This window comes from Lucilia sericata, unplaced genomic scaffold (genome assembly GCF_015586225.1).
Source record: "Lucilia sericata isolate MDLA Ls3-8-SP2 unplaced genomic scaffold, ASM1558622v1 Contig000117F_arrow, whole genome shotgun sequence".
NCBI lineage: Eukaryota > Metazoa > Arthropoda > Insecta > Diptera > Calliphoridae > Lucilia > Lucilia sericata.
The window spans coordinates 22,944-36,680 of NW_023994149.1; the positions used below are offsets into that span (position 1 = coordinate 22,944).

At 27.7% G+C, this 13,737-nt stretch overlaps 4 protein-coding genes across 10 annotated transcripts; 1 reads left to right on the plus strand and 3 right to left on the minus strand.

The window, feature by feature from the left end:
- The first annotated feature begins 400 nt into the window (after nucleotides 1-400).
- On the plus strand, nucleotides 401-1,849 carry LOC119600573 (protein stunted). Of its 3 annotated transcripts, XR_005231153.1 has the most exons (4): nucleotides 401-595; nucleotides 741-871; nucleotides 1,062-1,127; nucleotides 1,673-1,849. XR_005231153.1 is itself a non-coding variant. In XM_037950890.1 (3 exons), exons 1-3 carry the CDS (start codon nucleotides 564-566, stop codon nucleotides 1,693-1,695), a joined length of 186 nt encoding a protein of 61 aa, XP_037806818.1. In that variant the 5' UTR covers nucleotides 401-563; the 3' UTR covers nucleotides 1,696-1,849. The 3 variants fall into 3 exon arrangements, 2 of the variants coding, with proteins under 2 accessions (XP_037806818.1, XP_037806819.1); XM_037950890.1 differs by lacking the exon at nucleotides 1,062-1,127; XM_037950891.1 differs by lacking the exon at nucleotides 1,673-1,849 and having other exon boundaries at nucleotides 1,062-1,128.
- A 22-nt stretch (nucleotides 1,850-1,871) lies between these two features.
- Nucleotides 1,872-5,625, minus strand: LOC119600572 (peptidoglycan-recognition protein LE-like). Its single transcript, XM_037950888.1, has 5 exons — nucleotides 4,874-5,625; nucleotides 4,705-4,815; nucleotides 3,123-3,187; nucleotides 2,658-2,872; nucleotides 1,872-2,584 (listed from the first exon to the last, which is right to left on the minus strand). The coding sequence occupies exons 1-5, from the start codon at nucleotides 5,247-5,249 to the stop codon at nucleotides 2,452-2,454; spliced, it is 900 nt and encodes a 299-aa protein (XP_037806816.1). The 5' UTR covers nucleotides 5,250-5,625; the 3' UTR covers nucleotides 1,872-2,451.
- A 1,929-nt stretch (nucleotides 5,626-7,554) lies between these two features.
- On the minus strand, nucleotides 7,555-9,366 carry LOC119600571 (peptidoglycan recognition protein-like). Of its 2 annotated transcripts, none has more exons than XM_037950887.1 (6): nucleotides 9,067-9,366; nucleotides 8,710-8,981; nucleotides 8,490-8,595; nucleotides 8,362-8,426; nucleotides 8,075-8,289; nucleotides 7,555-8,012 (listed from the first exon to the last, which is right to left on the minus strand). In XM_037950887.1, exons 1-6 carry the CDS (start codon nucleotides 9,185-9,187, stop codon nucleotides 7,859-7,861), a joined length of 933 nt encoding a protein of 310 aa, XP_037806815.1. In that variant the 5' UTR covers nucleotides 9,188-9,366; the 3' UTR covers nucleotides 7,555-7,858. The 2 variants fall into 2 exon arrangements, with proteins under 2 accessions (XP_037806815.1, XP_037806814.1); XM_037950886.1 differs by having other exon boundaries at nucleotides 7,556-8,012; nucleotides 8,490-8,603; nucleotides 8,685-8,981.
- A 1,844-nt stretch (nucleotides 9,367-11,210) lies between these two features.
- LOC119600589 (peptidoglycan recognition protein-like) lies at nucleotides 11,211-13,443 on the minus strand. 4 transcript variants are annotated; one of them, XM_037950915.1, is made up of 8 exons: nucleotides 13,281-13,429; nucleotides 13,088-13,217; nucleotides 12,887-13,022; nucleotides 12,577-12,822; nucleotides 12,393-12,506; nucleotides 12,128-12,192; nucleotides 11,750-11,964; nucleotides 11,275-11,678 (listed from the first exon to the last, which is right to left on the minus strand). In XM_037950915.1, exons 3-8 carry the CDS (start codon nucleotides 12,990-12,992, stop codon nucleotides 11,531-11,533), a joined length of 894 nt encoding a protein of 297 aa, XP_037806843.1. In that variant the 5' UTR covers nucleotides 12,993-13,022; nucleotides 13,088-13,217; nucleotides 13,281-13,429; the 3' UTR covers nucleotides 11,275-11,530. The 4 variants fall into 4 exon arrangements, with proteins under 4 accessions (XP_037806842.1, XP_037806843.1, XP_037806844.1 ...); XM_037950916.1 differs by lacking the exon at nucleotides 13,088-13,217 and having other exon boundaries at nucleotides 11,276-11,678; nucleotides 13,281-13,428; XM_037950913.1 differs by having other exon boundaries at nucleotides 11,276-11,678; nucleotides 12,887-13,217; nucleotides 13,281-13,426.
- Nucleotides 13,444-13,737: the final 294 nt, after the last annotated feature.

Sequence of the window (13,737 nt, forward strand, 5' to 3'; positions counted from 1 at the left end):
AGTCGACTTCGACTTTTCGACTTTTTTCGACAAAAAGTCGATTGTTCGATTATTCGAAAGTCGATTTATAGAACCCTAATTCTGGGCTGACACTTGTGTGGGGACTAGTTAAATCATCATTCAACAGACAGAAGATCAGACATGGCTAGATTGTCTTAAAATCTAAAAAGGAAATGAGGGTTATATAAATCGTTTTGTTGAAAAAAAATTAAATATCGAAGGTGAATTCTTCTTAATAAAAGTAGTGAAAAGTGAACTAAATTAACAAAAGTCGAAGAGTTACATAGTTAGCAATTTAAAAATTCTAAAAAATCGACTTTGTAATTAAGTGTTTTGTAAACGCCGAAAAGTCGACTTTTCATAAATTACAAAAAATTGACTTTTTCTTTCAAGTAACAAATACTACTCTTTTATACAACTCCTACTTTGCCCATACAACACTGTGTTTAATTAGGAATTTTTTTCTTGACAGACCGCACACACGAGCTGCTGCAGAAAAAAAATATAGAAATTTTGCAAATTTTCTTTTAAAAATTGTAATTTAAAACAAAAAATAAAGCAAAATGACTAACGCCTGGAGAGCCGCTGGAATTACGTAAGTATTTTGTAAATAAATGAAAAGAATCCAAAGTTTTGGCAAAAGTTGCAAACATTACGTAATTTACGTCACAGTCAAAAAGTGTCAAGATGAATGTTTAAATTATGTGAAGAAAATAGTAAATTATTTATATAATTTTCAGCTACATCCAATACTCCAACATCTGCGCTAAAGTTGTGCGTCAAGCCTTGAAATCGGATTTGCGTGCCGAGGCTGCCAAACGTGCCGACAGCCATGTCAAATTCACCCCCTGGACTAACGGCAAACCAGCACGTAAGTATTAGTTCTGATTCCGGAATGAGATTAGAAAAAAATACTTTTTTAGGAAAATTTTAAAAATTAGTTTTATGAAAAACAGTTTTGGTTTTTTTATTTGGTTTTCTTAGAATATAGTAAATTTGCTTTGTATTGTAATTTTATACTTTTTTATTTATTCATTATTTTCTTATGATTAATTTTACAGATGAAAAGTGAAAACTTTAAAATAGACTATTAAGTTTCTATTTTAAAGAACTTTTCTCAAGAAAAAGTAAGCTGAAATATATGTAAAGGCTTGTTTGTTACATACCTACCCTTTTCCAAAATATTGCTTACCTCTTTCATCGTTAACTCAATTTGGATTAAAAATATATTTAATCCCCGTTTAAATTTCATGTTACTTTTAAACAAGTACTAGAAAAAGTTCCAAATTTATATGTTAAATGTCTTGTATTGAGATGATATATCTCTCAAATTAAAATAACTAATAGCATCCCAGATTTGCAGATTTTAAACATCTTCGATTGGACCTTTCTGGAGAAAGGCCTTCCTATGAACATTAACTTAAATCTGCAAATCTGCTTAACATTCTTGAAAAACTATTTACAAACAATAATAAATAACTCAACTTTACATAATGAACATTTTCGTAAATTTTTCGACCTTCCAAATTCCTTTAAATAAAACACCTTAATAATTTATCATCCTAAAAAAATTCCCTAAATGTATGCTTATTTTCCTTAAATGTATTCTTGTTTTCAATGTATTTACAAATTTTGTAATATTTGCTAATAATGTTTTTGATTTTCTTTACAGCAAAACAAGCCGCTGCCGAATAAACATCTAAATTTAAATTTGGTTTTATAATTCCATGAATTCTTAATTTCACCAACACTTTACCAGCAGTTTAAAATTCAATTTTAAAAAATTTGTAAGCTTTAAGCATAAATTGTGAAGTAAAATAAACAAATTATTAAAAAAAAAACATTTAAATATAATGGTTTTATTGAAAATAAATATGTACTTAAGTATGAATATAAACGATAAAATATTTATACAATTTTAGATAAATATTAAAGCTATCCTATCTACTCCTCGTAAAGCATAAGTCGATCTCTTTATCCTGGGCATTAAACAAGTTTCCGCGGCAAATGCTTTAAAGTTTCCGACATTTACTCTAAATATATAGGAATAAAATGTATTATTTTTAACATAAAACAAGTATCATTACTTGACCTAAGATATGTTTTTTTTTTCTTGCAAAGTTGGCCCGCTTAAGTGTTTTCGTTATTACAACAAGAGGCAGTAAACTATAAATCTTCAAGTAAAACATTGAACATTGTTAATAACACATACAAAAATATGTTTAATTTCATTTGCATTTAATACAAAAATTATTGTCCTTAAATATAAAAACTTAACAGCCAGACACGTTTTATCATTTTGCCTTCTAAACAATCAAAGCTAAATTGCATTTAGCTTATTTGCCTGAGTTCTAAGTAATTTCCTTCCCAGTTTCTTTGGATAATAATGACATTCTTCAGAAAATATTCGAATGTATCCTCCATTATAGACAATTATAGTCCTCCACCCCATCAACTTTCATTGCAGTTCTGTATATCCCAAAAATGGTCCCATTTTTTAAGTTCCTCATTTAATAAGTTATAATTTGCTGTGGGCGGTGCAAATATTTTATAGTCTTTCGATAGATGACCTTCATCAATGCCGCTATAATAGATGGAAAATATCATATTAATAAAGCCTTAAAGATAATTTTTAAATTATTTTTCTAATATTTTACCGTGTTATTAGCTTTTGGCAGGCTTTAAATGTTCTTTCGGGAGGCAGTTCTTGTTTAAAATTACCAATTATTGCCACACCTATGGATTTATGATTATAACCAGCGGTGTGATCACCCTCCACACCCCAGCCACGACCTTCGTAAATAGTACCATCACAGCCGATAAGAAAATTATAAATTATATCGTTAAAACCTTGAGCCTCAACATTGAGAGTCTAAAATTAGAATAAAATGGGGTTAAAATAATCGCAGAAGAATTCCGAAAAATGTTTTGAACATTCAAACTTATGTTCGAATGAAGTTGTTACAATAATTCGTAAAGCGCAAGGATTTAAAAAAATATTTTTAATTTATTTAATCACATTTTCTTATATTTTCAAATTTTCGAAAATATAAATTTTAATTTTTTTATTAAAAATATTGTTTTTTAAATTTATCATAATCTGCATTTAATCGGATACTCACTTGATAATCCCTTATTATGCCTATATTTCGAGCTTGTACCGTTGAACTAGTAGTGGCGGTATATCCTTAATATGAAAAAATGATATAAATAAATTAAATTATGAATGAAAATTAAATCTTAAAAAAACAAGTAAGAGAGTAAATATCGTTCACCTATAAGGAAAAGCTTTCACAGAGTATCTGTTTATATACAAAACACATTCGAAAATAATTTTATCTCAAATAATTATTATTTCATAACTTTCCGAAGTTAATTTTATACGGAAGCCGACCCGGAAAAATGTTCATGTTAAATTTTGTACGTATATGCTAATGAATTTCGTTTAATTCATATTCGAAAGTGGACCTTAAATACCTCCCATTTAATGTCTATTATCGTTCGATTCAGGTTTTAGTAAATACCCAATAAACCAAAGAACGATATGATAGCGAAAACGGTATTGCTTTTAAAGGGCGATTATGATATCATATTTCATTATTTAAAACGATATTATTATAATATCGTTTTATATTTTGTTTCCAATAAAAAAATTAAGAAAATACAAACATTTGAAAAAAACTTCAAACATAAAAATAATTTCAATAAAAATTTTCGAACATAAGAAAACTAAAAAGGATATTAAAATAAAATCAACTAAATTATTGATAAATAATCCAAATAAATACGCGAATTTCGTTCGATACTTCAGTTTTGTGGTAAGTTGACATGTATGCAATTTTGAAAAGTTTCAGGTATTTGCAAGACAATGCATAATGTGATGAAAAATATGATTACTTTAAAATATGTATTAATGTATGTATGTAAATATGTACAAATGAATGCAATCCTTCCCTTTTCAGGCTTTTTTATATGTATAATAGCGAAATATTAAGTTAAATAGCGTTTTAAATGAAATTTTAAGAATAAAAGAGCATACAGAAAAAAACTGAAAAATGCGATTTAACTATCATTATTTTTGGAAATTATGATAGCGAAAACGATATCATAATTTTATGGAAAAACGATATCATAAGGAAAGGTACCATTTAGTACGTAAATACTATCGTTCTCGATACGAGAACGACTATCACTTATGATATTTTTTATCATCTAAGTGATATCGTTTCGATATCGTTATAATATCGTTTGGTTTATTGGGTAATACTATTTCTATTGATATTACATATATTTTTATGTGTAAAATTTTGTGGTAAAACCGATATTCTAGAGGGAGTTTTATTGTTAATAAATCCAATTTTCTTGAGTATTTAAATTTGTATTTAAAATTTTAAATCGATTCTAATACTTAATCTCTTGACGTATAGTTTCTGAAAATACTAATCAAGAATAAGGAGAAAACGTAATATTTTCATGGGTTGTTTCAGAATTTTACACATATCTCCGTTATTTCTGAAAGAATTATTGAAAGTTCCGAACTCACGGATAACTGGGCTCTTTTAAAACCTTATTTCAACGTACCTACAGACATCGGAATATATACTTTATAGGGTCGAAAAATTATAGTTTATAAATTACAAACTTATGTTCAAACATTATACCCTTTTCACGTACTGAATGGTATAAAAAACAAAAATACTTTACCAATTGATATAAATTCTACGGGTTCTGGTAATTTATTAGATTCACTTAGAGGATCCATAGCCAGCCAACGATAACGTGGAAATATCAGACAGGCAGGTCTAATAACGGGTGCTAGAATAATGAAGAGTAAGTAATGTATATACGCTACTACACTATAATAAAAGCTTACACTTTTTTGCTGCCGATTCTTGATCCTCCTGAGGTTTCTCTTCGCCATTAATAACATTTATATTTAGAGTTCCATTTACACTGTAAATATTTCCCAAATAAACATTTGACGAATTGCAGATATTAACGTTGTTAAAACTGAGTGCAGGAATCTGTGGCAATAAATTGTTATTGTATTCTTTAATATGATTATGGGAAGACTGGCCCAAGGCCACTTCATCACCAGAGTCAGACGAACTTGATGATTCTATTATACTCGATTCAACTACACTCGGACATGTTGCTTCTATATCGCTTAGCTCAGCATCTTCATTTATATCTATTGAATTTAACCAACTTCTAATTTCGTCACTTTTATTTGCGGGTAGCTTAGACATATTTTTATACAGCACTTGCCTAATTAGCGTGTCGGATACATAAACTAAATCCGCCTATTATCAAATATTTTAGATACTTTTTAATAGTTTATATATTTCAACATATAATATTTATTGAGTTATATCCTCGTGATTATTGATTATTTATAACTTTGTATGTACTTATGAATATTGTTTATCTTATCTACATACGTTTTTATTTTTCAATTGAATTTGTCAAAAATTATAGGTATTTTTAATAATTTTTGTCTTAATTTTTACAATTCTTGACCATCAAAACAATTTTTTCTTTGTTATTCTTCTTTTATTCTATTTATTTTTATGTGATTTTTATTTAATTTTATTTCAGTTTTATATTTCCAGTATTTTCACACTTGCTTTATACAATTTTTAACAATTATTTGTGAAATTTATTTATAAACACTAGTCAAAAACAAAAAAGAAGAAATATAGCATATTTATGAAGTACGAAAAATGTTACAAAGAAAAATGTATAATATAAATATTAGGAGGGTTCAAAATTATTGTTAAAGATACTTTTAGTGAGTTTTTGTACCCTTTATATATAAATTTGTCATTCCGTTTGTAATTTCTACAGTTTTTCGAACATATGTCTATTTAGACATGTCCCTCTTTCTGACTGTCTATCTGACCGTCCGTTTGTTCAAATAAGTTTTGTGAAGACCCTAGATACATATCTGCGAAATCCAAATCTTCAATAGTTCTATCATGTCTTTAAAAAGTTTACTATTTGGTACATATATAACGGAGATATGAGAAAAATTCCGAAACAATCCATGGAAAGATTATGTTTTTTTTTATTCTTGAAGTTGAAAATTTTTAAATCGGTTCAAAATTTCATATAGTTACCATACAAATTTACACATTTCTAGAAATTAGATTTATTTTTAGTAACTTTCTCTGGAATATAGTACATATTACCACAAAATTTTGCACATATAAAACTTAAACTTGGATTGGTCCATAAAAATATTTGGCCTAGGTGTATTTTCTTCGGATTTAATTTAATGTATGTACATATTTAATGTATTCTGCATTTCACTTCGAATCGAAATTTTCTCAGTTTGGTAATTCTGCATTTCGATTCGAAGCTCCGTCACTAAAATAACAACTTACAAAAACGTAGAATTGCTTGTTCATTTCCTTCCGATTCAGTTTTTTGTTAGAATTAGGGTTCTATAAATCGACTTTCGAATAATCGAACAATCGACTTTTTGTCGAAAAAAGTCGAAGTCGACTATTTTGTTCCAAAAAAGTCTATAACTCGACTATCGTCTATGAAAAAAGTCGAAAAGTCGACTTTGTAAATAAAAGTCGAAAAGTCGGAAAGTCGAAAAAAAGTCGAAAAATCGAAAAAAGTCGAAAAGTCGAAAAAAGTCGATAAGTCGAAAAAAGTCGAAAAGTCGGAAAGTCGAAAAAAGTCGAAAAATCGAAAAAAGTCGAAAAGTCGAAAAAAGTCGATAAGTCGAAAAAAGTCGAAAAGTCGGAAAAAGTCGGAAAAAGTCGAAAAGTCGAAAAAAGTCGAAAAGTCGAAAATAGTCGAAAATTTTAAAAAAGTGGAAAAGAGGTCAAAAACTCTAAAATAGTCGGAAAAACTCGAAAAAAGTAAAAAATAGTCGAAAAAAGTCGAAAAAAAAGTCGAAATAAGTCGAAAATAGTCAAAAAGTCGTAAAAAATCGAAAAGTCGAAAAGTCGGAAAAAGTCGAAAAGTTGAAAAAAGTCGGAAAAAGTCGAAAAGTCGAAAAAAGTCGAAAAGTCGAAAAAAGTCGGAAAAAGTCGAAAAGTCGAAAAAAGTCGGAAAAAGTCGAAAAAAAGTCGGAAAAAGTCGAAAAGTCGACCATTTATAAAATACTAAAAGTCGAAAAGTCTAAAAGTCGACTTTTAAATAAATGAAAAAGGTCGAAAAATCGACTTTTCATAAAATGGAAAAAGTCGAAAGGTCGAAAAGTCGACTTTTAACTAAATGCAAAAAGTCGAAAAGTCGACTTTTCGTTTCAACTATAGAACCCTAGTTAGAATACCAATTTTCGATAGTAGCGTAACTGAATACGGAAACGTAATCGAAATGCAGAATATTGGTGATTTAAAATTTGGAATATTCTTGTTTACCAAATAATTATAAAAGGTCTTTCAAATATCTTTCTTTGTGTATGAATACCTATGTAAACATATCGAAAATAGCCTTCGAAATTTATTCAAAATTTTTAAGAAAAAAAAAATAATCTAAAAAATCATTTTCAGAATTTTGTTAATAGCATATCCATGTGGTGGTGTTTCATATAAAAAATATTTACATTTTTATTATTTTAAAAAGTTTACCTTAAATTTGTAGATAACAATAATAAAAATAAAAACTTAAGACTAAAATGTAAAATCATCAATACTAATGGGTTTATTTTTTGAACAACGCATAATTGAAGGGTAGTTTTGCGGGTACTTGATAAGTAGCAAACAATATTCTAAAAAAATTATAAGTTTTTTTTTTAAATTTGTTAAAATATAATATAAGAAATCTATAAAGTTAATGATGGTAATTTTCGAAATCATGTGTCTTATAAAGTTACTGCAAGAAAGTCCCTTCAATTATATTAACTTTTTAAATCATCATGTATATCTTTTGGGTAAAAATTATCCCATTTAGTTATTTCTTCATATAACAATCTTCCGGGACTAACAGTTGCTATGCATTGACGGTGACCCAATAATTTGTAATTATTTTTTAAATGACCTTCCTCGACGCCTCTAAAATATAGAAATTATCTTAATATAAGACCAATTTCAGAAAAATTTATTTATTCATTTACCTTTTAAGTAAATTTTTGCATGCTTCTAAAGCTTTTTGCGAAGGCAAGGAACGCGAGAAGGAACCTATAAAACCAATGCCCAGTGATCTTCTATTATAACCGTATGTGTGAACACCAACAACATTCCAGCCGCGTCCTTCGTAAACATTGCCATCACAACCAATTAGGAAATTATAGCCAATATCATCCCAACCTTGTGCATCGACATGGAAAGTCTAAAAACAAATAATTTTATATTTTTGAATATGGATCCCAAATATCGTATTAAATATGTATGTATATAGTACCTGGATATTTCGTATTAATTGTGTGTTTTCCTGAGAACTCAAAGAACTATCAGTGGCAGTATGAGCTGTAAAATATATGTATTTAATGATTATTCATTACAAAGGATACAAAAATCTATAAAACTTACAAATGATAACTATATCTACGGGTCCGTCAATATATTCAAATTCTTCTGATGGCTCCAAAGTAGACCAATAATTGCGAGGTATTATGCGGCACAAGGAACTATTATCATTTAAGGCTAGAAAAGTAAATAAATTTTATCAAAATTAGTTCTTGTAAAATAAAATCATGTGTACAATGTACATAAAATATGACTTACATTCCTTATTGGCTCGAGGTGATTCCCTGCATTTATGTGACGGATCAATGTTTTCTTCTTGTTTTTCATTATGATTTTTGTTATTTTTATCTTTATTATAAACATTTATATTTAATACTCCCTTAACTTTAATAACATTTCCAAAAACCACATTTGTTGAATTTGAAACACTAACATTATTGTAGGTGGCTAAAGGTGTGATTTGTTCCAATTGTTTTCTTAAAGAATTCGTATTTAATAATTGATTATAAATAGGCAGTTCAGAGATGTTTGTATAACTGTGTGAGTCATTATCGTCTATAAGAAAAAGCAAAAAGGAAAAAATAATTATATTTATGTTTTAAGAAAAAGTATTTTATTATTTAGTCAATTATAATACTACCTTGTGATGCTGAATCCGCTTCTGATGCTGAATCCACTATACTAGATTCTACAATAGAAGATGCCAGTGACTCAGCATCGTCCAATGCTTCACATGCTGGTAATATTTCACTGCTAGCCATTGAAAATTTTTAAATCACAATATATTTTCAATAAAAATTTATTTATTTTTTGTTTTATAATCACTAGCCGCAATTCATTTGCTTAATAAAAGATAACTAAAGGTTAAAATTTAGTTCATGTTATTATTTATCATCGCGGGGATTTTTTTCAATGTTTATGTGTAGTTTACCCGAACGGATTTATCGTCTCAAAGAAATTATCGTTTGTATTTGCTTAATTAATAGTGATGGCAAAATTGTTAAAATATTTATTTAATCGATAATTTATTAAATTTTAGATAGCATATATCTATCTCGAGCAACATACATATTAATACGTATTTATATGAACTTATTTATAACATTTTGCTTTTCGTTATATTCTTAAAATGAACTATAGTAGGGTTCTATAAATCGACTTTCGAATAATCGAACAATCGACTTTTTGTCGAAAAAAGTCGATAAGTCGAAAAAAGTCGAAAAAAGTCGAAAAGTCGAAAAAAGTCGAAAAGTCGGAAAAAGTCGAAAAGTCGAAAAAAGTCGAAAAATCGAAAATAGTCGAAAATTTTAAAAAAGTGGAAAAGAGGTCAAAAACTCTAAAATAGTCGGAAAAACTCGAAAAAAGTAAAAAAATAGTCGCAAAAAAGTCGAAAAAAGTCGAAATAAGTCGAAAATAGTCAAAAAGTCGTAAAAAATCGAAAAGTCGAAAAGTCGGAAAAAGTCGAAAAGTCGAAAAAAGTCGGAAAAAGTCGAAAAGTCGAAAAAAGTCGAAAAAAGTCGAAAAGTCGAAAAAGTCGGAAAATGTCGGAAAAAGTCAAAAAGTCGAAAATTCGGAAAAAGTCGAAAAGTCGGAAAAAGTCGACCATTTATAAAATACTAAAAGTCGAAAAGTCTAAAAGTCGACTTTTAAATAAATGAAAAAGGTCGAAAAGTCGAAAAATCGACTTTTCATAAAATGGAAAAAGTTGAAAGGTCGAAAAGTCGACTTTTAACTAAATGCAAAAAGTCGAAAAGTCGACTTTTCGTTTCAACTATAGAACCCTAAACTATAGGCTATAGCCAATCATAATTGAAAACAACTCCCGTTTTTTACCTTCGCATGAAAGTAAATTCTATTAGTCATCTTCAATAGACATTTTTTCGAGAAGTTAGCTATGTAAAAATCGGGGAAATATGAAATAACCCATTAAAAAATATTATGTTTTTTTCTCGTTTTTTATTCGTTTTTTCAGAAACTGCAACAACTAGTTTTACTTTCATCCAGGGATTAACAAGGTTGAAATCGGTTCAAAATTTCATATAACTTGCATACAAATTTACACACTCCCGGAAAATGGAATTATTGTTAAGAATTTAATCTGGAATATCGGTATTACCAAAAAAATTTGCAAATATATGTGAATCTAATATCAATAGAAATTATAACAAATAATCATCCATATCGGGACAAACGTTAACACGAATTTATGGCGAAAATATTTTCTGGATCGGCCTATAATTGGTCATAGCATACATATAAAAATCAGAAAATTACTTAATCGTAAATAATTTATGGATTAGCGATCAAAATAAAACTCTACAAGAATACGTTTGGAATATACATACATATACAAATCATTCTGAGGCACTTTTATTGATATATTTTTTAAACTTATAAAATGAAAATGTTTGTAAATATTCGATGTGTAAATGAAAAACTATCGTATATGTAAAGGTATTTAAGATTCGGCATTGCTCTCGGACTTTTTATATATGATTCTTTTGCTTTAATATTCAGCCTTTAGCATTATTTATGCAGAATCATGTAATTAGTGTTTATAAGTGAATTTTGACCTTCAAGTCATTTTATGAAGGGGAGTTTTTATACCCTACCCACTATAGTGGTGTAGGGCATGATACAATCATAACCAGCTAGAATCTTTTTTTTTTTTTTGACAATTCAAGGCATGTAAAATTGAGAACGTACTTTTCTACTGATTCTTTATTGTTATGGTTATATTATGGTGTTGGGTATAATAAAAAACTGTTTCCAAATTAATAAAAAATATAAATTTTATTTAAGCAATTAAATTTTTTTTACAAAATATCTTTTCACAATAATGTAAAGAAAAAATTCATAGCAAGAAAAAATTTAAAACAAAAAATAAAACAAAAAAAATCTCTTTTACTTTTTAAACATAACATAGAGAGCAAAGTAACATTCTACTGTTTTTAAAAACTTATTACAAATATTTTAAATGCTAAAAAAGTGTAACAAATATTTTAAATTTGATTAGGTAAATAAATTCTTCATTAGTATTAATCATTCATAATTATTCGTAAAAATATAATTATGTATGTATACTTTATATATTGCAATTCTTCTCATATGTCCTCATCAATAGTTTTATTATAAAAATGATCCCATTTTGTAATTTCTTCAAACAATTTTGTACCGGGACTTTCAGTTTCGGAACACTGACGATGACCCAATAATTTATAATTTTTGGCTAAATGACCTTCATTAATTCCTCTAAAAGAAATAATATAAGAAAAGATTTAAATTAAATTGAAATTAAATCACATCAATGTTTTATGTCCAACCTTTCCAGTAAATTTTTACATGCATTTAATGCTTCCTCTGTGGGCTTTTTATTAATAAAACAACCTATAAATGTAATTCCCACTGATCGGTTATTGTAGCCAAATGTATGGGCACCTTCAATGCCCCATCCACGACCTTCGTAAACTGTACCATCACAGCCAATTAGGAAATTATAGCCTATGTCATTCCAATTGTGGGTGTCAACATGAAAGGCCTATATACATAAATTTCAAACATATTATACTTAAAGAAGAAGAGGTTTAAATTCGATTTTGAAATAGCACCTCTAATCAACACAAAGACAAGTCTTGAGAGTAGAGGTGTTAACATACAAGCATCATTGTAATGAAGTCTCATTAATTTTATTTTGTACTCACCTGTATATCTCTTATTAATTGAATATTTTTCGATTGATTAGTTGAGCTGGTAGTGGCTGTGTGAGCTTTAATAGAAATAATATAAATAATAAATAAAAAATCACTAAATTACATTATTCAACAGTTATAAAATCTATCGGATAATAATTCTTAGGTTATGCCAGTCTTTAAGTAAATGAGCAATATGTAGAAAAAATAGAACCAACAACTTTATAGTTATCAATTACGTTTTTATAAAATTTCAATATTTAACAATACCACTTACAAATTACGACCAATCCAACAGGTTCTTTAATTTTATCATATTCTTCTCTGGGCTTTCTAATTGACCAAAAACTACGCGGAATTATAGGAAAATCTGATATGTGTACATTCGATGCTAAATATAAAATAATAATAAAAAAACGCATTAACAAAACAAAACTAATTAAAGTTTAATTGCAATTTACTTGTTTTAATTAGTACCCCATTATTATTGTCATGTTGAATTAAAGATATTCCGGTTTCATCATTTTGCTTGACAAGATTCAAATACAGATTGCCATCATAATTAATTTTATCGCCTAAATGAACATTTGATGAATCTGTTATGGTTATATTGCTCTTAACGGCCGATGTAGAAAGTTCGAGTAATGTGTCCTGAATGGCGTTCATATCTGGCACCAGTTGACCCTTTGTTGCTGTTGAGGTGTTGCCTTTAAGATTATTTTTTTTTTTTTTTGTTAATATTGTATAGTTAACAAATTGCTTGAATGTTACCTGTAGTTAATATTCCATTGCTTATTTGTTTCTCTTTGTCTGAAGTTTCCACATTGCTAGTGTTGGACACCTTTAATGATAACATTTTTTTCACCATTTCCTTCATTTTGCCCAGAAAATTTCTTTGGAATTATTGCTTAAAAATGTTAAGTTAAAATATTATATTAAACTAAAGATACACTTGTATATTATAATTTTTACAAATTCCGTATTATTTATTATTGAAGACGTTTTGTTATTGTAAACAATACGCAAATATTTTGTATTCTTTCCAATTTACTGCACTGTTTATTGATGCACAGTCCATATATTTATGATTTCATACATCTTGCTATAATATTAAAAATTATTTCTTATTTTTTTCTCAAAACTTTTATTTTCTGCATTTTCTTACAGTATTATTATAATTCTTTTTTCACTATCAGAAAGTAATAAATATAATAAAACAAAGTAACTTTGTGTTCGATAAGTTCTGTAATATAACAATTACATAGTATCTTAGTGTAGTAGTAGGATGTTTGTTTATAAATATTATGGTAAGAGCAAATTCTATACTTTATCACATAAGAATTCTGTAGTCATTTTGTAGTTTGTTTTGTTTTAGTATTCTCAGTTTCGCTTCTAGAAATGATCCATATGCGTTAGGGTGGTTCTTAAATACAAGTTACTAATGTTCCCTACGAAAATGAAAATTTGATTAATTTTATGATATAATTTCACAAATTGTTTTGAATGTTGTTTTCATTATTAAGCCATGATTTGGGATGAACCTTGGTTTCGAATAAATAAAGTTAAAGTTTATGTACCTAGATTGAATTTCGTATTTAGTAGTGAAATTTAATGAGATTTAT